The sequence below is a fragment of the Bufo gargarizans genome, chromosome 4, assembly GCF_014858855.1.
Source record: "Bufo gargarizans isolate SCDJY-AF-19 chromosome 4, ASM1485885v1, whole genome shotgun sequence".
In the NCBI taxonomy this organism is placed as follows: domain Eukaryota; kingdom Metazoa; phylum Chordata; class Amphibia; order Anura; family Bufonidae; genus Bufo; species Bufo gargarizans.
The window spans coordinates 285,915,920-285,940,631 of NC_058083.1; the positions used below are offsets into that span (position 1 = coordinate 285,915,920).

General features: G+C 42.3%; 1 protein-coding gene across 2 annotated transcripts in view; it reads right to left on the reverse strand.

Annotated features, from left to right (window-relative positions):
• The window catches only part of PDSS2 (decaprenyl diphosphate synthase subunit 2), a 196,750-nt gene that overhangs the window by 156,863 nt on the left and 15,175 nt on the right, over positions 1 to 24,712 (reverse strand). For both annotated transcript variants that reach the window (XM_044289937.1, XM_044289938.1), the window contains exon 2: positions 17,984 to 18,262. In XM_044289937.1, coding sequence (XP_044145872.1) covers positions 17,984 to 18,249 — 266 coding nt within the window. In that variant the 5' untranslated portion in view covers positions 18,250 to 18,262. The remainder of the gene's footprint in view (positions 1 to 17,983; positions 18,263 to 24,712) is intronic.

A 24,712-nucleotide genomic window follows, 5' to 3' on the forward strand; every position in this document is an offset into this window, starting at 1 on the left:
TTAGATAATTTTCTATGCCTAAAACAGGCAATGCCACGCACCTTTTTTTTTTTTAGAACTGCTGTACGTGATGTGGATGGGGAAGAAGACCCAGATTTTATTTATTCATAAATGACCTTCTGTGTGTTCAAGTGGTGTCTGCAGCACTTTCGCCACGTACTCACAGTCTGAGAATCTTTCCTCTGTGGTGCGATTACCGGTGCACTGTAGTATTCACCATTTAAGGTAAGCCACACTGCACAATACGCAATATGGCTTGGCTTAAACTGGTGAATGCTACAGTGCTGTGAAGAAGTATCACCTGCGATTCTTCAGTGTGCTCATGAAGAATAGTCCTCTGGATAGGTCATCAGTATCTGATCGGTGGGCGTCTGACACCCAGGACCCCTGATAATCAGCTGTTCAAGAAGGCCGTGGCACTCACAGTAGCACCACGCCCTTTTCGCTGCTCTCCCTAGGCCGAGTGACGACACATTTATCGGTCACATGGCTTAGGTGCAGCTCAGCACCACAGAAGTGAATGGGGCTGAGATGAGATACCAAGCACAGCCGCTATACAATGTACAGCACTGTACTTGGGGAGCTGAGAGAAGACCGCGGCGCTCACAGAAGCAGTAGTGCCTTCACAAAAAGCTGATCGTTGGGGACCCCCGCCAATCAGATACTGATGACCTATCCTCTGGATAGGTCATCATTATTTAAATTTCGGAAAACACTTTTAAGGATCCATGACTAAAAGAATTGTCAGATGAAATCTAAGCACCAGTGTAAACATTGCCTTAATGTATGTTTCATCCCAATGCTGAAACGAGAATAATCATGTAAATAAACCAGTCAAGATGAGAGAATGTTTTTAGAATAGTAGCAAAAAAACATCCTAAACAGATCAGCTACTTAAAGGGGTTGTCCGGGTTCAGAGCTATCTGGGTGAAAATATGGGTATGTCAGGGTTCAGCTCTGAACCTGGACAACCCCTTTAAATATCCAGAGTGCTATGAAATCAGAAGAGTGCAAAAGTTCATTCAAACCCACAGTTTGTGCTTTGTCAGCCAGCCTGCTCCATTCTTCTGATATCACATAAGAGTCCCTTATCACAGCTGTCAATGCATTGAAGCCAGTCCTGGCTACCCATCAAAGCAATGTGGCGCTACTTACGCTGCCATTAAGCGTCTCTCTAAATTCACTGACTCTTTTTAAAGAAACTAAATTACACAATCCTTTTGTAAATAAAATACCCAATTCTCGCCTTCTGACTGATAATAAATAGGGATGCAGAAGAATAAAATACTGCAATATTCTGAAGTAGGGTTGTTGCGGATATTGAAATTTCGATACCCAATCGATACTTTGCGGCACCTGAGGGGTTAACTGCCGCTGATCTGCTGCCAGTACCCGCTTCCTGTATTAAAGGTTAATTATCATTGGTGACGCAGTGCGCCTGCCCCCCTCAACCACCCCCCCCCAGTATTAAAATCATTGGTGTCAGTGGCCACAGGGTCCCCTCCCCTTCCCCTCTCTGGTGGCAGTGGCAGCTGATTGGAGCCCCAGCAGTGTAATCCTGGGGCTCCGATTGGTTACCATGGCAGCCAGGACACTACTGAAGCCCTGGCTGCCATAGTCAGCACCCTCCTGCTGTGTGTACTATGCACAGGGAAACAGGGAGAGTGTAAAGTCCTATTAACCCTAATAGAGATCTATCAGGGTGAATAGGACAAGGGATGAAAAGATCCCAGGTTTCTAGCCCCTAAAGGGGGAAATAGTTATGAAATAAACTGTAAAAAAAACACCCTAAGTCTAAATCACCCCTTTTCACAATTTTACATATGAAATATATAAACAAAAAATAAATAAACATAGCACATATTGCCACATCCAAAAAGTCCAAACTATTAAAATATTTTTAAAAAATCTATGCGGTGAGCGCCATAACATGAAAAAAAAAATGTGCGAGTCGCTATTTTTTTTAAATGCGGGATGCATGTGGCTTTTTTGGCGTTTTCTTTTTTTTGTGTGGTATCGAATGGTATAGAGTATTGCAATACTTTTTTATGGTATCGAAATCGAATCAAAAATTTGGTATCGCAACAACTCTATTTTGAAGTGACGACAACGCCAAACTAAATGCATTAGTTTCTCAAAAATGCACTACATAATTCAACAGCTCTACAAACAAATGCCTATGAAAAGATTTATGTAGCATAAACTAGGGACAGATACTCTGAACTAAATGCTGGTTCACTTGACCTCACCCGGTAGTTTTGCTAAAAATCCATATTGAACAGGGCGACTGATGAACTGGAATCCACTCAATACACAGTCCTAATATTCATGAGCTTCAGGCTCTGACTTCCCCCTGCCACTGACTGCCAGCTCTCTTCCTATTGCAACCAATAGTGAGGAAGGCCAAGACCTCAATGAATATGAGGACCTACTGATACATCAGTATTGCAACCAGTGCCTGCTGTGGTGAGGAAGGCTGAGATTAGGGATGAGCGAACTTGTGTTTTTTTTTTTTAAGTTCAGCGTACAAGGTTCGGGTTATGCAAGAATTCTGTAATGGATTCCGCTACCACCGACCATAGGACTTACCGATACAACAGTATTAAACACCTGGACAACCCCTATAACTTCTGTTTAGTCTGGTTTCCAATGTTTTTGATGCCCAGAATTGCATAGTTTTATATACTGTATATTAGCCTACACAGTAGGGGGTAAAAAAACACAGAAACTTGATATCAATGCTTCCAACGTCGGTTCATTAGATAGAAATTTGCTGAAATACTTGGGCATCTGCAGAATTGCGTAGAGGCAACAGATTTCCTTGCTTTAGCGCTTAGTGAGTAACGATCACCACAGTCGAACCCTCTATAAGCTACATAGCTTTAAAGGGGTTATCCAATATTAAAATAATGGTCCCGGACACTGAGATAGATAGATAGATTATATATACATATATAGTTAGTGCAAAAAAGAGCAGCACTCCGACGCAGGATAAAAAAAAAATACAAAAAGTTTATTCACCCATGGTGTAGCAGCAACATTTCGGCTCCACAATTGAGCCTCTCAAGCGCTTGAGAAAGGCTCAATTGTGGAGCCGAAACGTCGCTGCTACACCATGGGTGAATAAACTTTTTGTATTTATTTTTATCCTGCGTTGGAGTGCTGCTCTTTTTTGCACATTATATTTTGGGTAAACTTAATTCCCTTGAGCGTGCACCCGGCCATCTCAAACCTTGATCGGTGCCGCCTCCCATTTTGTCTTATATATATATATATATATATATATACACACACACACACACACACATATATATACTGCCCTGTCTGACATTGGTACACTATCGGCAGTGAGCGCTGACAGTATCCTTGTGATCTGTATGCCCAGGGCACTCGCTAACTAACCAGCCGCCGGGAGATGCAAGAGAGCAGGCAGTGATTTTCGGCATTTTCCAGCAGTTAGTTAGGCTACTTTGACATTAGCATTTTTCTTTTCTGGCATAGCGTTCTGTCACAGGGGCTCTATACCGGAAAAGAACTGATCAGGCATATCCCCATGCATTCTGAATGGAGAGTAATCCGTTCAGGATGCATCAGGATGTCTTCAGTTCAGTCATTTTGACTGATCAGGCAAAAGAGAAAACCGTAGCATGCTACAGTTTTATCTCCGGCAAAAAAAACTGAAGACTTTTCCTGAATGCCTGAATTCGGCATTTTTTTCCATAGGAATGTATTAGTATCGGAATGCCGGATCCGTCATGTGCAGACCTTTAAAATGAGAAAATAAATAATACCAGATCCGTTTTGCCTGATGACACCGGAAAAACGGATCCGGTATTTCAATGCATTTTTCTGACTGATCAGGCATTTTTCAGATGCCTGCCGGAATCAAACAACACAAGTGTGAAAGTACCCTTACTTAGCGAGCGCCCTGGACATAGAAATCGCACGGACATAGTTAGCACTTACTGCTGACAGTGTAACGATGTCAGACAGGGCATGTAAATATATATAGTATTTATGGCCAGCCTAAGTCCATTTTCACATCAGCAGTTTTTATTCAGGTTTTGAGATCCGGCACAGGATCTCAAAACCTGCATAAAACGATTCTGTTTCATTTAATGCATCCATTTCATATGAATCTGGTTGTATTAAATAGAAACTGAACAAACCGGATCCAACATTAAAATCATTGTAAGTCAAAAGGTGCCGGATCCTTTTTTTTCATTACCGAAAAAAACTGATCTGGCACCACTGACTTACATTGATTTTCATCCGGTTTGATCCGGTTTGTTGATTTTTAACCGCCTCCGGACCGCCTAACGCAGGATCGCGTTCCGGAGGCGGCAGCTCCAGGCACAGTCACGCATATACGCGTCATCTCGCGAGATGCGATATTTCCTGTGAACGCGCGCACACAGGCGCGCGCGTTCACAGGATCGGAAGGTAAGCGAGTGGCAGGCTGGAGATGCGATTTTTTTAACCCCTAACAGGTATATTAGACGCTGTTTTGATAACAGCGTCAAATATACCTACTACCTGGTCCTCTGGTGGTCCCTTTTGCTTGGATCGACCACCAGAGGACACAGGCAGCTCAGTAATAAGTAGCACCAAGCACCACACTACACTCCACCCCCCCCCGTCACTTATTAACCCCTTATTAACCCCCTGATCACCCTATATGGACTCCCTGATCAACCCCCTGTCATTGATCACCCCCTTGTAAGGCTCCATTCAGACATCCGTATGTTTATTACGGATCGGATCCGCAAAACACATACGGACGTCTGAATGGAGCCTTACAGGGGGGTGATCAATGACAGGGGGGTGATCACCCCATATAGACTCCCTGATCACCCCCCTGTCATTGATCACCCCCCTGTAAGGCTCCATTCAGACGTCCGTATGTTTTTTACGGATCCACGGATACATGGATCGGATCCGCAAAACACATACAGACGTCTGAATGGAGCCTTACAGGGGGGTGATCACCCCATTTAGACTCCCTGATCACCCCCCTGTCATTGATCACCCCCCTGTAAGGTTCCATTCAGACGTCCGTATGTTTTTTACGGATCCACGGATACATGGATCGGATCCGCAAAACACATACAGACGTCTGAATGGAGCCTTACAGGGGGGTGATCACCCCATTTAGACTCCATTCAGACGTCCGTATGTTTTTTACGGATACATGGATCGGATCCGCAAAACACATACGGACGTCTGAATGGAGCCTTACAGGGGGGTGATCAATGACAGGGGGGGGTGATCACCCCATATACACTCCCTGATCACCCCCTGTCATTGAGCGGAAATTCAAATTTTTGTACAATAGTTTGTAAACGCTATAAAACTTTTACCAAAACCATTTTTTTTTACCCAAACATTTTTTTTATCAAAGACATGTAGAACAATAAATTTAGAGAAAAATGTATATATGGATGTCGTTTTTTTTCAAATAAATCGTTAAATTTCGATTAATACCAAAAAAAGTAAAAATGTCAGCAGCAATGAAATACCACCAAATGAAAGCTCTATTAGCGAGAAGAAAAGGAGGTAAAATTAATTTGGGTGGTAAATTGCATGACCGAGCAATAAACGGTGAAAGTAGTGTAGTGCAGAAGTGTAAAAAGTGGCCTGGTCATTAAGGGCGTTTCAGCTAGGGGGGCTGAGGTGGTTAAAGACCAGACACAAAAAAGATTGCAGCATCCGGAACAGAGTGCATCCTGATCTGGTTTGTTCCGTTTTGTCTCCACTGACAATTAATGGGGACAAAACGGTAGTGTTTTGCACCAGTTTTTAAATCCTCTTCTGGATAGAGATAAGAGGAACACTAACAGCTCAGTGATATGAGCAGGACATCCTACGGCCATGTGTTGCCTTCAATGGCAGGGCTGCGAACTGGCATTTCTCATCCACAGACAGCAAGGGTTTCCTAGGAATATCTCCTTCAGATTACTACACTTCCTTGACCTGCCCTGGCACCAGATTTATCACCAATCCAGAATTTATGGGACCATCAGGGACACCAGCTTCAGCAACCTATCAGTGTGTAGGATCTACAGGCCCAGCTGTGACATCTGTGGGCAAATGTGCCGCAGGATACCATACAGAACCTGTATGCCTCCATACCCAACTGTATCTCATCTTGTGTCCAGGCGAGAGGCGACCTAATGGGCTACTAAAGCCTCCTTTCAGTTGTACAGTTCTCCCCAATAAACGTATCCTTTCCCTCTAATATTGTAATCCCGTACATGTATCATCATTACAGTCACACATAGAAAGCAGCATTCCATTCCAACAACTCCTTGGTGCCTTACTTATTTTGTCAGTGAACTGGCCAACATGTTCCATAGAGTTTTATTTAAAAAGTTCTACTTTACTTAATACTTCCACTAAGTTTTTCTATGTAAGTTGCTATATAAGGGACAAGCTAAAATATTACAATATCTAAAGCTGCTAGTCACAGTAGATAAAAAATATCTACAACATCTGTTCTCTAATCATTTAATCTCCAAAGACTGACAGCTAAACACCTGACATATGTTTCTTCTGAAAAAACACCCCCAAAAAAATCTGTCTACAATAACATTGGTGCTAATGTTTTGAAGGATCCCGTTTATTAGCTCTAAGCATATAGCGACAGCAGTTATTGGCACAAATAAGAGAGGCAGAAGCTACCTTAGTGAGCTACGAACAAAAGGAAAAAAATTATGGAAAGTCATACCGGGCAAACACAAATGTAAAAAGATCTTGTATATCTACAGGGAACTGATAAAGACAAGGAACTTTCAAAATGCTGGAAAAGTAGGAGACTAGGGATGAGCGGGATACAAGGTTCGGGAGATCAAAGAGTTCCTTTATGGATTCCGCTACCACGGACCATAAGTTTTCCATAACAGAATTCTTAGGGTACTTTCACACTTGCGGCAGAATCCTGAGCCGTCTTACAAATGCATTGAAATGTTGGATACGTCTTTCCGGTGTCATCCGAAAAAACGGATCCGGCATTTATTTTTTTCACATTTTTTTTCGGTCTGCGCATTCCTTTGGCATTCAGGCAAGTGTTCCGTTTTTTTGGCCGGAGATAAAACCGTAGCATACTGCGGTATTATCGCTGTCCTAATCAGTCAAAAAGACTGAATTGAAGACATCCTGATGCATCCTGAACGGATTACTCTCCATTCAGAATACATGGGGATATGCCTGATCAGTTATTTTCCAGTATTGAGCCTCTAGGACGGAACTCTATGCCGGAAAAAAATAAACGCTAGTGTGAAAGTACCCTTAGATAACCCGAACCTTGTATTCCGAACTTGAAAACACAAGCTCGCTCATCCCTATAGGAGACACTTCTTGATCATTGATCCAGCGCTAACCACCATCATAACTGGGGCTCTCAAATCAATGCCATGTCCAATGTGTAAAAAAACGGTGCCTGTACATGCTAGCTTAGGTGTCCATACTGGTGACAGATATCACATAAAAGGTAGGTCCACATAGGAAGGAAATGCTGTAGATTTTCCATCTGGATGGAAACTCCATAGTGGAATGAAAGCAGCAGCAAAGTGGATGAGATCTGTAGAAATCCTACCCACACACCGCAGAAATTTTACATTTTACATTTTTAAAATGACATGCTGCAGATTTTCACACACAATGTAAAGGGTGAAATCCACAGTAAATTTTACATTTTGCTAAGGATTTGACACAGATTAGCAACTAAATCTGAAGGCAGATTTGTGTCGGGCGTTTCTGTTGCATGCGGACCTACCTGAAGGCTCACAACAAAAACTGCAGAAAAGAGTACAGAACATTTATGGGGGGATTTAATAAACTGCGTTGCCGCTGCTTTTGCCTTTGCAATCAGCCACAAACTGTGCAAAATAATTCACTTTCTACTCTGTGCTCTGCAAAAGCTGAAACACAGCCCATGCTTTGACCCAAAACTTGTACACATATTAATTCACCAAACTGTAGAAAGAAAAATGGATATCACATCAGCATGCCATTGTTTGATTTATTCCTTCTCAGCATAATTTATAAACTGTACATGAGGTACGTTGTATATGTTTTGGACAAAACGCATAGGCCACTTGCCAGATCAAGGTGACCTCTTTTGAGTGGGTCCCTGACTAATTTGGCACAGTACCACATGGCTCAACACCACTGCTGTCAGACTAAGGCCTAGTTCACACGAGCGTGACCGTGTGTGAGCAGGATTCCCTGTTCTGGACACTGCTCTATTTGCAGGAGCGCATGGCGTTCTACTGATTTATAATGCTGTGTGCCTCTGCATGACCTTATTGCTACAGAATCACACTGACCGCTTTCTGTCATGCAGAGGCACATAGCATTATAAATCAGTATAATGCCGTGCCCTCCTGCAAGGAGCTGTGTCCAGAACGGAGGATCATGCTCACACATGGTCATGCTCATGTTAAACTGCCCTTTGCCCCTGGGCCCCACCAACCCATTGACACAGCACAACAGTCACCATGCAGCACTGCCCATGTGAACCAACCTCAAAATGTATTACGTTTATTAATACTATAGCCAGGACATAGTGAAAATTCTGGCACAAATGTATACCTGCTCATAGCAAACACAGCTGTCTTTTTGTGAATTAGGGCTCATTCATGGGACCATGGGGCCACAAAATATGTACTTTCGTTCCGCAGCCCCTTTAAAAAAGATAGAGCATGTCCTATTCTTGTCCCCTATTGTAGACAAGAATAGGTATTTCTATCATAGGGCAGAATGCACACGGCCGGTATCTGTGTTTTGGGGACCACAAAACACATACAGTCGTCTGAATGAGTCCTTAAGGACAGTCTAAAATGTCGTTCTCTAGGAATAATGGGGGAGATCATCTCCCTGTACTTCTTTTTTTGGCAGAAAGATGCAAAAAAAATGCTAACTTTGTCGCAAGTGGCGTTTCTGTGCTTCGGGGCAAATGAAGACAGAAATCTACGGCAGTTCCAATCTGCCATAGACTTTATTCTGCGGCACAGACAGCCTGAGGACGTTGTAATTCATGAGGTGGTCTGCGCCTCGTCATAAATTAGTCACGTCGTTCAGCAGCGCAGGAGATTATAACGATCAGCATAAAATGCCCCCAATCTCTGCCAATGAATTTATGGCAAATGCCTCCAGCCTGTCTCTATAAAAAAGAATTCATACTTACCTGTTCCCCCGCAACACCAGTCCTTCACGCTGCCTCCACTGTATCCATGTTCCATTCCATGCATTGCTGACACCCAGCGCAGAATGAGCAGGATTACATGCTCCGCTGCAGTCAATGACTTGGAAACAAGCAGCAAGTCAGCTGAAGCCAGTCACTGGCTGCAGCGGAGCACATAACAATGCCCATGATGTGATGAGTGTCAACAATGCAGGGACCATTACAAGGACAAAGCAGAGGCAGCATGAAGGCCTGGAGCGGCAGGGAGCAGATAAATATGGATATGGAAATATGGAATATAGAGAAGGAGGCTGCAGACACTTGCTAAAAACTCATTCTCGGAGAACCCCTTTAAGGTGTGCGTCTTAAAAATTTTAGAAATTTAGAGCAATTCACTCCCAAAAATCTTTTAGACTCTGTGAGCAGAGTATAGTCAATGTTTAGTACTTTAGTACATTGTTTAGTACATGGTATTATTTGGGTATTTTTTGGTTTGTATGGGCATTGTGCAATATCTCTCCCAATTTTAATCAAATGAACATGTACATTGGAGAGTAGAGATGTCAAGTATCAAAGCAGGGAAATCAAAGGCTTGGTTCTCACTGTGTATAGCACTCTGTGGGGCTTTCCATCAGGGGTATACATTTAAATAACTGAAAACAACATTCAAAACGTATACCATGGCGGATCCATTCACTTCAATGTGGCAAATGGATTCCAGAGGATTTATCTTTGGACTTTGTTTGATCTTCTTTTTTTGCTGAACAGAATACCATGGCATACTACGGTATTCTGTCCAGCTACAAATATGGAAGTGAACAGAAAGCAGGTCAAACAAGAGTCAAAGGATGCATTCTTTGGAATTCATTTACACCTGAAAACTGTTTTAGGGTATTCAAAAGGTTATACACCTGACAGAAAGCTCAGCAGTGGGCTGTTTTGCTGATAAGGGCAAAACTTCAGGCTCGGATACTCTTTAATCTCTTGGGGACATAGGGCGTACATGTACGCCTGATGTCCTGGTACTTAAGGACACAGGGCCTACCTGTACGCCTTGTATATTTCCGATCACCGAAATCAATCAGCAGGCACCCCGGGACAATGCCAAGGGGGGTCCTGTGACCTCCACGTATCGGCGATCGCTGCGGATTAACCCCTTCTATGCCGCTGACCACGGCATAGAAGGGGTTTGTGTTTCGGTAAACCCATCGAGTCCCCGCGCTGCTGGTTTCTTTTAAAAGTGTTTTTAATAAAATTAAGTAAAAAAAACAAAACAAAAAAAAAAAAAACAACACACACATTAGGTATCGCCGCGCCCGTAATGACTGGCTCTATAAATATATCACATGATCCACCCTGTCCGATAAATACCATTAAAAAAAAATATAAAAACGGTGTAAAAAAAAAGAAGCAATTTTTGTCACCTTACATTACAAAAAGTGCAACACCAAGTGATCAAAAAGGCGTATGCCCCCAAAATAGAACCAATCTAACCGTCATTTCATCCCGCAAAAAATGAGCCCCTACCTAAGACAATCGGCCAAAAAGAAAAAAGACTATTGTGTAAAACTTAAGCAAAAAAAAGTATACATATTAGGTATCTCCGCGTCCGTAAGAACCTGCTCTATAAATACATCACATGACCTAACCCTTCAGGTGAATACCGTAAAAACAAAACAAAAAAAAGGTGTAAAAAAAGCCATTTTTTGTTACCTTACATCACAAAAAGTGTAATAGCAAGCGATCAAAAAGTCATACGCACCCCAAAATAGTGCCAATCAAACCGTCATCTCATCCCGCAAAAATCATACCCTACCTAAGATAATTGCCCAAAAACTGAAAAAAACTATGGCTCTCAGACTATGGAGACACTAACATTTTTTTTTGTTTCAAAAATGAAATCATTGTGTAAAACTTACATAAATAAAAGAAAGTAGACATATTAGGTATCGCCGCGTCCAGAAGAACCTTCTCTATAAAAATATCACATGACCTAATACCGTAAACAAAAACAAAAAAAGTGTAAAAAAACAACTTTTTTTGTCACCTTACATCACAAAAAGTGTAATAGCAAGCGATCAAAAAGTCATACGCACCACAAAATAGTGCCAGTCATCTCATCCCGAAAAATATTAGCCCCTACACAAGACAGTCGCCCAAAAAAAAAAAAAGAAAAACTACGGCTTTCAGAATGTGGAGACACTAATTTTTTTTATTTTTTTTTCAAAAATGCTTTGATATGTAAAACTGAAAAAAACAACCATATTTGGTATTGTCGCGTCTGTGACAACCTGCTCTATAAAAATACCACATAATCTGACCTGTCAAATGAGTGTTGTAAATAGCAAAAAAATAGAAACGGTGCCAAAACAGCTATTTCTTGTTACCTTGCCTCACAAAAAGTGTAATATAGAGCAATCAAAATTCATATGTACCCTGAAATAGTACCAACAAAACTGCCACCTTATCCCATAGTTACAAAATGTGGTCAGAGTTTCTACTCTAGGGGTGCAACAAGGGGGCTTCAAATGGGACATGGTGTCAAAAAAACAGTCCAGCAAAATCTGCCTTCCAAAAACCGTATGGCATTCCTTTCCTTCTGCGCCCTGCCGTGTGCCTGTACAGCAGTTTACAACCACATATGGGGTGTTTCTGTAAACTACAGGATCAGGGCCATAAATATTGAGCTTTTTTTGGCTGTTAACCCTTGCTTCGTTACTGGGAAAAATGGATTCAAATGGAAAATCTGACAGAAAAGTGAAATGTTATCTCTATTTTCCATCAATTCTTGTGGAACACCTAAAGGGTTTAGTTTGTAAAATGGGGTCATTTTTGGGTGGTTTCTATTATGTAAGCCTCACAAAGTGACTTCAGATCTGAACTGGTCCTGAAAAAGTTGGTTTTAGAAACTTTCAGAAAAATTTCAAGATTTGCTTCTAAACTTCTAAGCCTTGTAATGTCCCCAAAAAATAAAATGACTTTCACAAAATGATCCAAACATGAAGTAGACATATAGGGAATGTAAATTAATAACTATTTTTGGAGGTATTACTATGTATTATAGAAGTAGAGAAATTGAAATTTTGAAATTTGCAAATTTTTCAAAATTTTGGGTAAATTTTGAATTTTTTTTTTTTTTTACTCAATTTTACTACTGTCATGAAGTACAATATGTGACGAGAAAACAATCTCAGAATGGCCAGATGACGTCTTCTATTTCGGTGATGTCATCGGCGCAGGCGCACTGAGGGAGTGCTGAGGAGACGAGCCTCCTCATCTCAGAGCGCCTGCGCCGAATCAACAGAGGCGCGCGATTTTTGAAATGCCGACAGGGCTGGCCGGAGGAGGAGATCCCGGCTGGCCCTGTCAATCAACACGACGAGGGGGCGGATTTCTGCAGCAGCTAGCAGCAAGTAGCCGCCCTACTTGCTGTTAGAGACCGAATTTACATATTTTAAAACTTCGTTTTTTGAAGAAACTGCTGGATCAAAGTAAGTAACACAATTATATTGTGATATATCGCAATATAACTAATTTCACCAGCCCAAAAAAAAAAAATCACTTTAGTGGGGTGACAGAAGCCCTTTAAGGGGTTAAAGAGAGACTGCCATTTCTCAACTGAAACTGCATCTTCGCTTAATTTTATAAAAAAAAAAATCAGTTCTACGTTTCTCTGAGTATCCTGACGACTACGCCAACTAATGTGAAAACTGTTTTAGGGTATTCAAAAAGGTATACACGTCACCGGATCTCCAAAAAATGCCTTTGCCCAAAGGAGAGCATCGGAGCATGAAATGCTCGGATGCTCAAGTCAGGGGAGCTGCCGGGGTGATAATGGAGGTATGTCCGGGTTCAGCTCTGAACCCGGACAACCCCTTTAACATTATCTGACAGCAAAACATCAGCTGGGAAGTCAGAGTCTCGAACGGGAAAACATTGCGTCCCTACACTAGGCATCCCCGTAGGCATCCCCGTAGGATGAGCTTCAAACTCTCCCACCCCCTCCCCCAAGGGCTACGGTTTTTATATAGATTTAAATAGAGTACTATCCTACTGGAGCGAAGCCTATACATGCGCAGTACCAGGGTCACATATATATATCCTGTTCATACATAATTTTTTCGGACCCTGGAATGCCCAATTTCCGGATATGGAATAAATCAATATTCTCAAAACAACTCTGAGCAGACGAAGAATAACTATGGATTCTTAAAACAACCAGGAGCTTTATAGGCGAGAAACAAAATGGAATCCAAATGATCAGAAACTACATCTTCACACTTTAAGGGCTAAACGTAGTGTGAACCCAGCCTTACTACAGAAATAGTTCTGAATAGTCACAGCAGTAATAAAAAATAAATGTAATTTCTAAAAGATGGCAATGTAACAGATACTAATCTCAAAAGTATATGAAAGATTTAATGAGTACCTGCCATTTCAGATAACTTTTCAGAATAAGCTGCAATATGGAGTGACAGCACTACAATTGACCATTATAAGACTTATGTCTGAAACAGTTTTCTTCTCTGCAAGCTGAATCTAAAAATCTCAACTGTCCCTGAGCTGGCGACTGCAAACTAGCTGTAATTATTTTTTGCCCAGAATATACATATGGATAGATTTATCAAACTGGTGTGAAGGAAAACTGGCTTAGTTGCCCATAGCAACCAATTAGATTCCGCCTTTCATTTTCCAAAGAAGCTACATATTACTTTTGATAAATCTACCCCATACAGTCAGGAGATTCTGATCCCTAGCACTCTCTCTCAGAATTATATTACAGAGAAGTATTGCACAGTATAGATGTGAATAAAGCACTTGGTGTGAGATATAACACTTACAAGTCTCCTAAGGCCTCTTTAACACGGGGCTTCATGGATTTGGGTCAAATAAGATGTGGGTGCGTCGCGGGAAAATGCGCGAATTTTCCACACGAGAACAAAACATTTTAATGCGTTTTGCACGCGCGTGAGAAAAATCTGCATGTTTGGGTTAGGGGTTGTGTAGATAGTATTATTTGCCCTTATAACATGGTTACAATGGAAAATAATAGCATTCTTAATACAGAATGCTTAGTAGAATAGGGCTGGAGGGGTTAAAAAAATAAAATAAAATATATAACTCACTTTAATCCACTTGTTCGCACGGCCCGGCTTCTCTTCTTACTTCTGGACCTAGGTAAAAGACCTTTGATGACATCAATGCGCTCATCACATGGTATGTCACATGATCCATCACCATGGTGATGGATCATGTGACGGACCATGTGATGAGCGCAGTGACGTCACCACAGGTCCTTTTCCTCCTGGACAGCAAAGAAGAAGAAAGAATAGAAACCGAGCTGCGCGAACAAGTGGATTAAGGTGAGTTAAAACAAATTTTAACCCCTCCAGCCCTGTTTTACTAAGCATTCTGTATTAAGAATGCTCTTATTTTCCCTTATAACCATGTTATAAGGGAAAATAATAATGATCAGGTCCCCATCCTGATCATCTCCTAGCAACCATGCATGAAAATCGCACTGCATCCCCACTTGTTTGCGGATGCTTGCGATTTTCACGCAGCCCCATTCACTTCTATGAGGCCTGCGTTGTGTGAAAAACGCACAAAATAGAGCATGCTGCGATTTTCACGCATTGCACCCGTGTGAAAGAGGCCTAAGGATTTGCTAGTTTTCCTCTCCTGACTGCTCCTTCCCCACTATCCTCTCCATAGACATCTATGGGATGATGTAATACGACCCTTTAGTAATCAGCCCGTTTTGGTCTTACAAGACGGATTTATCACAGAATTCAAAGGAAATGTTAGTTTAGGAAAGGGGGCAAGGAAGGCCATCAGGTAACTCTACAAGAATTTTGTTTTGCTGATAAGATATATTACAAAGTTTCTTATATTCACTTGAATTACTGATTTATGGAAAGTTGTGTGAAATGACTAACAGTTTAGACAAAACTAAAGAGAAAATGGCAGCCATTTTTTAGACAGTTTCTCAAAATGCAAGAACTGTGGACAACATGCGCAAGACAATTCTGAAGTGAGCTTAACTATTCAAGCTCATTTACAAACTTACGCACAGCATAATCAAATTCATCACAGCAAATCCATTCTGTGCTTCTGTAACCATGACAACATGAACATGTTGTCGGATATCAATTCCAATCATTACCAAACACAAAAGAAGAGGCAAGGGGGTCACGGATTTACACCCATTTCAGTCCAAAAATATGTATTTAAAAAAACAGCATGGTTGCTGGAAATAATAGGAACGCTATGCAAAATGATTTTCAATCCTATTTTTCATTTACTGCTCCCTACTGGATATAAAAAAGAGTTGTTGTTTTAAAGGCGATAGCTGGAGTCTTATCCATTTAGATCAAACTCAAACAAGTAAAATATATTCACCCTAATAAAACATGGTTTCAAAATACTATATCATTCTCCAGATCACAAAGTAGTTGTGCTACATGTAAATACAGGCATTGCAGTCCCATGATACACCCACCATTGCAGATAGGTGCCTGTGCACATTATTTTGTAACTTTTGCATATGCACATAGACAGAAATGTAAGCCTTACCGATTTCATTGGCATCTGACACAAGCACTAAAGGTCCGGCCGGCACCTGTGCAGATCAAGCAGTGTAAACAGGGATCTGCTGCCGGGAATAAATATTTTCTGTGGGCACACGCGATTTGCGATCGCTTGTCTCCATACAGCGGAGGCGATTGCTCTATGTAAATACAGCCCTCATCTCTGCTGACAATCTGGTCATTTTCGGGAATGTTTTGCTTATTCTCGGTAAGGCTACTTTTAAACTTGCGGCAGAGTGATCCGGCAAGCAGTTCCGTTGCATGCGCAGACCGGAAGGACATTCCTATGGTAAAAAATGCCGGATCCGGCATTCAGTCAAGTCTTCCGTTTTTTTGTCCGGAGATGAAACCGTAGCATGCTGAGGGTTTATCTTTTTCCTGATCAGTCAAAAAGACTGAACTGTAGACATCCTGATGCCTCCTGAACGGATTGCTCTCCATTCAGAATGCATGGGGATAAAACTGATCAGTTATTTTCCGGTATTGAGCCCCTAGGACAGAACTCTATGCCATAAAAGAAAAACGCTAATGTGAAAGTACCCTTAACTGCCTGCTAAATCAGTATGTAAAAGGAACTTTAGGGTATACGCATATAGCAGTGTAGTTTATGCAGATTATGTGCGGTTTTCACTGGGTTTGAGCACCAAAAGAGCAGCACAGCTGCGAAACGTGCCAGCAACCTTTAGGGTGACTTCATACGAATTTCACCAGAAAATATACCACATAAAGACTTCCTCTATGTTAACCTATGGGGCTGAAAAGTATCAATCCCTGCACTGTGTTCCCACTGTAGAATAACATTTCACAAAGTAAATAATGATGTGTTGCGGATTTTCTGAAGCTGAATGTCTCCGTTCAGTTCAATGGGGATGCAATCTGCACATAAATCTGCGCATAAAAATCCACAATAAAATCAGAAACTATAATTTGCACCTTGGTAAAAACATGAACCTGCATATTTACGGGTGGATTTGTCAAGGCACCCTTAGGGCTCATGCACACGACCGTTGTTGTTTTACGGTTCTTTTTTCACAGATCCGTTGTTCCGTATCTGAGGTTTCTTTTCTCTGATTTCAGTCCTCTTCCATTACGTTATTGCACAAAAATATATCCGTATGGTTTCCGTATTTTTTTGAGGATCGGAAACAGTAACTTATGAGCAATATGGGCTGGGCATAGGATTTCTACAGTATGGATCCGCAAAATACGGATGAAATATGAATGACATACAGATGTGTTCCATGTGCGTTCCGCATTTTTTGCATACCCATTGACTTGAATGGGGCCTCGCACTGTGATCTGCAGACAATAATACGTTTTTTTGCGGAACGGAAATACGGAAACGGAATACTGAGTACCTTCCGTATTTTTGCGGATCCATTGAAGTGAATGGTTCTGCAGCCGAGTTGTGTCTGGGATGTGACCAAAACCTCAGCAACATGTAGTTCAAGAAAGTTTTTGCTCTGACAGAGAGCAGCGTCATTGTAAATAGTTGCACGGCAAACTGCTAAGCTAAACTGCTTTTAGCTGCCGTCAATTTACAATCTTCACCAATCTACAATATGGAACAGGTTCAGCCACACCAAGGGCACTACATTATTGAACAGTTTATGTATTGAGCAGCAAAACAGACACTTGGTTGTCTAGATTGCTCCTAGAACAAGGATTAAAGGGGCTGTCTCACTTGAGCAAATAGCATTTATCATGCAGAGAAAGTTAATATAAGACACTTATTAATGTATTGTGATCATCCATATTGCTTCCTTTGCTGGCTGGATTCATTTTTTTATTGCATTTTACACTGCTCGTTTAGATGGTCATTACCACTCTGCAATCCAACAGTTGTGGTCGCGCCTGCACGCTATAGTCAGCCTTTCTGGTGGCTGGGCCCATAAAAGCGCACATAGGCACGCATTTCTTCCTACAGTGTGCAAGCACAGCCACTGGTCGTAACCATGGAAACGAAAAGTGCATAATGTGATAAAAAAATAAGTGTAGCCAGGAAAAGAGATAATACGGACAATCACAGTACATTAGTAAGTGTCTTGTATTAAATTCTCTACATGATAAATGCCATGTGCTGAAGTGAGACAACCCCTTTATCAGGGACTCACATCATTACGGAAAACCCAACAATATAAAACAATAATACACCTCAGATATTATACTGAAAAGATTTCCCACATGGTGTAGGAGCACAGTACTGTACCTGGCGGTATTCAGTAAAGGATGCTTAGTTCCCACCAATTTTCTCACTTGCATTGCTATGTTGCTTAGTTCATCACTCAGAAGACAACGGAGACTCATAAAAGATGTTGGATAACCCACAATTTTTTCTGCATCTGAAACAACTTTGTTCCATTGTGAAGTTGTAGGAGAGCCAGGAAAGAGGCTGATCGCCCTTCTTGTGCAGAAAACACTGGTGCTGGGTCTACAAATCCCCAGTGGCCACATCGCACACTTCATCAAAGACATTGTACCACCAAACCTATAACAAAAAAAAGACATATAATACATATATAGAAATAAATATATTTATAGACAGAAGAACATAGGGAGTATATCAACAAATAGCAAATATCATGTTGATGTATAGATATCAGTGGAGGTCTGCTGCCTTCCCTCTGGGACCCGTGAGAAAAAGGATGATCCAAATAAGGCTGACAGTCTCTATTGTGAATATATATATATAGCAAACAAAAAAAATACACAGCAGCACTAGTCCAATGGTACGGGTGCAAAATCCTCCCAGCCGCAGGCTCAACGGCTAATAGTTAGATATACGTTCAAAAGATGAGGCAGCACTCCAGACAAAGTGAAAAAATTATGGATCCTTTATTCCTCTCTGCAACGTTTCAACCGCTCAATGCAGTCTTTATCAAGCATAAAACATGGTGTCTCACAGGGGCAATATATACCCAAAATACATAGCAGCAAATCAAATGACAATCAATTAATAAATAATATAATCATAAGAACCAGTGCAAAAATACATACAATATCTTTATATAGTGAACAATGTATCAATAATAAGATTTACATGATGTGTTCCAATGTGCAAATCAATAATAGTCACAATTAGTACAAACATATACCATAAACTGTGTAAATTGTACTCATTAAAACAGTGTTACATCACCTGTGTATAAGTCTTAGCAATAGCTATAGTTAATAAAGATAAAAACTCACTCAGCGGGGACGGATTTTGCACCCGTACTACTGGCCTAGTGCTGCTGTGTATTTTTTGTTTGATATATGAATATATATATATATATATATCTCAATCTCTCTCTATATATGTACACACACTATATATATATATATATATATATATATATATATATATATTGGTGACAGTAATAGAAAATGCATCCACTTAAGGGCAGAGTTGTTGTTCCAGGGTGACGGCAATCTATATACAGAAATCTCCATGCTTACAAAAATGTCTTAGTGGAATTAGGAACAATAGTTGTAATACAAAGTTATCAGTTATTTTAAATACACAAAGTACCCAGGACAAACCAATGTGAAGGTTCTTTTGCATGTTGCCCCACTGGCCTACTTTTATAGACACTGGTAGAGCTTTACTGATCCGAGAGGTGAGCGTTCTCCACCCCTCACCCTTGGGCAGCAGGAACAGCTTGGCACAGGAACTGGTAAGCATGGACCCCCAACATCACAGTATACATTCCTGTACAGCACTTTTATGTGGGAGCTAAATGCAGCAGTAACCGCTTTGCACAGAAGCCAGTGAGCACCCCCCCCCCCCCCAACCCTTTACAGCTCTTCCATGTGTGTACTGAATGCAGCAGGTTAGTGTAGCAGGAGCAGCACTTACTACACTGCTGAGTGCAGGACACAGGACACAGTGGGCAGCTTGGATGAAACGGCATCCATCTCCAACCTTTCTCCACTACACTGGTGAATGGGTGGCATGGTATCGTTCTCCCTCAACCCCCACCCCCCAGCTGGGCAACAGTGTCCTTCACAGTATAAACAATTAGATGTCCAGACACCTTTTATTTGCCTATATATACCTTAAAAAAAGTATTCATAACTTTTCCACATTACACCCACAAACAAATATATTTTATTGGGATTTTATGTGATTGATCAACATAAAGTAGCAAGTATGTGTGAAGTGAAAAGAAAATGATAAATGGTTTTCAAAAAATTTTATAAATAAAAATCTGGAAAGTGTGGGGTCTGTCACGGATGATCCGCGAGAATATTGAACTGTCCTCCCAATATTATCAATATTACTCTACCTTATTGATCAGTAGGTCTATTAAACAGTAATTATTTCCCTAGGCCCCAGAACCTACAATTTGATTACTCAGAGCGTCTCCTTCTGTGTACCCAGAGAACAAAATAGCCCTTTTGTTCAAGTCAATCAATAGATGCCCAGCAGATAACGCAATTACAGCTGGCTTCCTCAGGTTGACAAAAGAACTTCCCTTTCTGCAGAGATATCACAGCTAGGTGTGAAGACTGCACCTGGGGGGAGCCATTTGGTGTTTCTGCCATAAGGGGTTTGTAAGATAGCTTGCTGCAGACAGGCCGGCACCAAGGTTTCCCAGATTGCAACATGAATCTGAGATATGATTTTTACCTTTTTAAGAGAGACCATGCATCTTACGGACGTAAAAATTACATCATCGTGTCACTCAGAATTCACTGGACGTTTACATAAGACAAACATAACTCTAAGATGTGCCCAGGTAAAGTTATGGTGTTACCCCATCATAGAACCAGTTATAATAGTAATATTTGGTATCCCTGAACTCCATATTTTGTGGGGAATGTGAATATGTGCTGGTTACTTGTGTACAGCGGAGACATCCCGCGATATGGCACATGCCATATTTCAGAACTGACATTCACCTCAGGAATACAGCCTGCCCAGCAGGCGGACTCTCAATTCCCCGCCTTGATTCTGGGACCCTTTATAACAAAGACCTAGAATCTGCTAAAGGAGTTCTCCACTTTTAACAACACCTGAAGAGGGCCTCAGCCAGAGAACCCGTGGGCTGTAGGCATATTACACTGAACAAAGGCTTCTTGGACTTTATCCCTGCAACTGACTATTTCACCAACGGACATCTCTTCTGCGGAAACTAAGTATTTTCTTTCTTTTCTCCCTTTTGTTTATTGGACTATACTTTCCTTGATTATTGTGTTAATACTTACTGTGCATCGTGATAATTTGTATTGTATATAGATATATAATAAATGACCTCCAAGTCATTTCTCTAGCCATATGCCTGTTTTCAAACACTGCAAAAACTTACCCTAGCCTCTCCGAAGAGAAAGCTACTCGGTTCTGTTATCTAGATAGTGGGTTCCTTGCTCCCATAAATTGCAAGGTGGTGGCAGTTAAACTACCCTGTGTGTGTGGTTCCAGTCGCAGTTCGTCACAGGCTTACTTGCGGTCGGTCGGCGGTCCACTCCCTGCGCTTTTAGCCTATCGACTGTACGGACTCAAGTTAGACTGTCGGTGAGCTGAAAGTGGCTGGGAGGCCTGTTTGCGGATTGACCACTAGGGGCGCTGTGACGGTTTCGTGACGTATTGTGGCCGCGGCGGTCGCAGTTCGTCACAGGGTCCATTTGTATTCAGCCCCCTGTACTATGATACCCCTGAATAAAATCCAGTGTGACCAACTGCCTTCAGAAGACACCGAATTAGTAAATAGAGTCCAGCTGTGTGTAATTTATTTTCAGTATAATGACAGCTGTTCTTTGAAGGCCTCAGAGGTTTGTTAGAGAACATTAGTAATTAAACAGCATCATTAAAACCAAGGAACACACCAGACAGGTCAGGGATAAAGTTGTGGAGAAGTGTAGAGCAGGGTTAGGTTATAAAAAAAATATCCCAAGCTCTGAACATATCACAGAGCACTGTTCAATCCATCATCTGAAAACTAAAAGGAGTATGGCACAACTGCAAGACATGGCCATCCATCTAAACTTACAGCCAAGGCAAGAAAATCTCTAATTAGATAAGCAGCCAAGAAGCCCTGGTCATTCTGGAGGAGTTGCAGAGATCCACAGCTCAATCTGTCCACAGGACAACTATTAGTCATGTACGCCACAAATCTGTCCTTTATAAAAGAGTGGCAAGAAGAAAGCCATTTTTAAAAGTAAGCCATAAAAAATCCTGTTTTCAGTTTGCCACAAGCCATGTAGGGGACACAGAAAACATGTGGAAGAAGGTGCTATGGTCAGGTGAGACCAAAGCTGAACTTTTTTGCCTAAATGCAAAACACTATGTGTAACAGAACACTAAGGCTGGGTTCACACCTGAGCGTTTTACAGCGCATAGACTTTAGCGTCAATATTCAGCTATCTTGGCAGTAGACATAGCAATGGATGTGATCATGATTTTCCCACTACCACTTCTCCATAGTGTTACTATGAGTCAAGACTGTGCTGATGAATGCAGCCAGTATAAGGGTACTTTCACACTTTCGTTTTTCTTTTCCGGCCTAGAGTTCCGTCACAGGGGCTCTATACCGGAAACGAACTGATCAGTTTTATCCCCATGCATTCTGAATGGAAAGTAATCTGTTCAGTTTGCATCAGGATGTCTTCAGTTCAGTCATTTTGACTGATCAGGCAAAAGAGAAAACCGCAGCATGCTACGGTTTTATCTCCGGCGAAAAAAACTGAAGACTTGCCTGAATTTTTTCCCATAGGAATGTATTAGTGCCGGATCCGGCATTCAGAATGCCGGATCCATCCTTCCGGTCTGCGCATGCGCAGACTGAAAAAAAGGTTAAAAAAATAAATGCAGGATCCATTTTGCCGGATGACACCGGAAAGACAGATCCGGCATTTCAATGCATTTTTTCGACTGATCAGGCATTTTTAAGACTGTTTAGGATCCTGATCAGTCTTACTAATGCCATCAGTTAGCATACATTTTGCCTGATCCGGCAGGTAGTTCCGGCGACGGAACTGCTTGCCGGATCTCTCTGCCGCAAGTGTGAAAGTAGCCTTAGCACATTTTCACACGGCAGTATTCTGGTCAGTATTTTTTACCAGGATTAGTAAGGCAAAATTAAGAGTCCAAAACAGTGGCGGATTATAATTGGGGCGTTTGGGTCGGCAGCCCAGGGCCTGACATCGCTGGGGGGCCCCAACGCCGACCCAAACTACGGCGAAGCACGGGAACACATAGTTCCCTGCCCCGCTGTCTATCACCGCCATAGGCTTCAAGCCTAGTAGGCCTGAGGTCTATGTGGTAATAGAAGCGCATCACTGCGTGCATGATGACGTAATCGCACATATAGGGGCTCGCACAGGGCTTTGATGTACGCGCACCTGCCTCACCATTCCGGACACAGGTAAGTATTAGCCTTTTTGTTAGTTTTTTTTTGTGCGTGTGCCAACTTTGGGGGGCAGAGGAGGACATATTACTACAGGGACAGTGAGGGCAAATGTTTCCATGTGGGTAAATTACTTAATTAGAGGCAGTGTGGGGGAAATTACTTAATGGGGGCAGTGTGGGGGAAATTACTTAATGGGGGCAGTGTGGGGGAAATTACTTGATGGGGCAGGGTGGGGGAAATCACGTGATGGGGGCAGTGTGGGGGAAATCAAGTGATGGGGGCAGTGTGGGGGAAATCACGTGATGGGGGCAGTGTGGGGGAAATCACGTGATGGGGGCAGTGTGGGGGAAATCACGTGATGGGGGCAGTGTGGGGGAAATCACGTGATGGGGGCAGTGTGGGGGAAATCACGTGATGGGGGCAGTGTGGGGGAAATCACGTGATGGGGCAGTGTGGGGGAAATCACGTGATGGGGGCAGTGTGGGGGAAATCACGTGATGGGGGCAGTGTGGGGGAAATCACGTGATGGGGGCAGTGTGGGGGAAATCACGTGATGGGGGCAGTGTGGGGGAAATCACGTGATGGGGGCAGTGTGGGGGAAATCACGTGATGGGGGCAGTGTGGGGGAAATCACGTGATGGGGGCAGTGTGGGGGAAATCACGTGATGGGGGCAGTGTGGGGGAAATCACGTGATGGGGGCAGTGTGGGGGAAATCACGTGATGGGGGCAGTGTGGGGGAAATAACGTGATGGGGAGCAGTGTGGGGGAAATAACGTGATGGGGAGCAGTGTGGGGGAAATAACGTGATGGGGAGCAGTGTGGGGGAAATAACGTGATGGGGAGCAGTGTGGGGGAAATAACGTGATGGGGAGCATTGAGGGGGACACTATACAGGCATTATTACCTGGAGCACAATATAGGGTGTTATTACTGGGGGCACTCTGGGGGACATTATAAATGCTGCAGACACTATAGGGTCCTTTGGGATAATTTAGCAAACTGGTGTAAAGTAGAACTGGGTTAGTTACCCATTGCTCCGTTCAGTGGTCCGCCCAAAAAATATAACCTGGCCTATTCTTGTCCGTTTTGCGGACAATAATAGGCAGCTATATGGTATTAATGGCTGTCCGCATCGTTCCGCAAATTGCGGAACGCACACGGACGATTGTGTGCATGAGGCCTAATACTCAGCCTCCATCCTTTTTCTCTGGAGCGTCTGTTGTTTTTATAATTTGAACTTAAATGCTTTGCTCAGGGTTTGTAGTTTTACTAAGATGTAAAAGTTCCAGTGGACCTGTCACCAGGTTTATGCTGCCCCAGTTGGAGGCAGGATAAGTCAGTGATTCCAATGCTTGGTCAATTATATCTTTCTGGCCATACTTTTCATAAAATTACTGTTTTTCAGGTGCAGCAGGAGCCAAGAGCTCAGTCCTAGTATTCAGGAGCTGTGTGCACAGCATGAAGAGGACTCCAGCCTCGCTCCCCCCTGCGGCTAATAAACCATGATTTTTGAAAAGTACAGCAAGAATCAAGTAACAGAGCGCTGTAATCTGGATCTCCATCATGACTTTATGCTGTCCTCACAGCCCGAGATGAACAGTTCTGG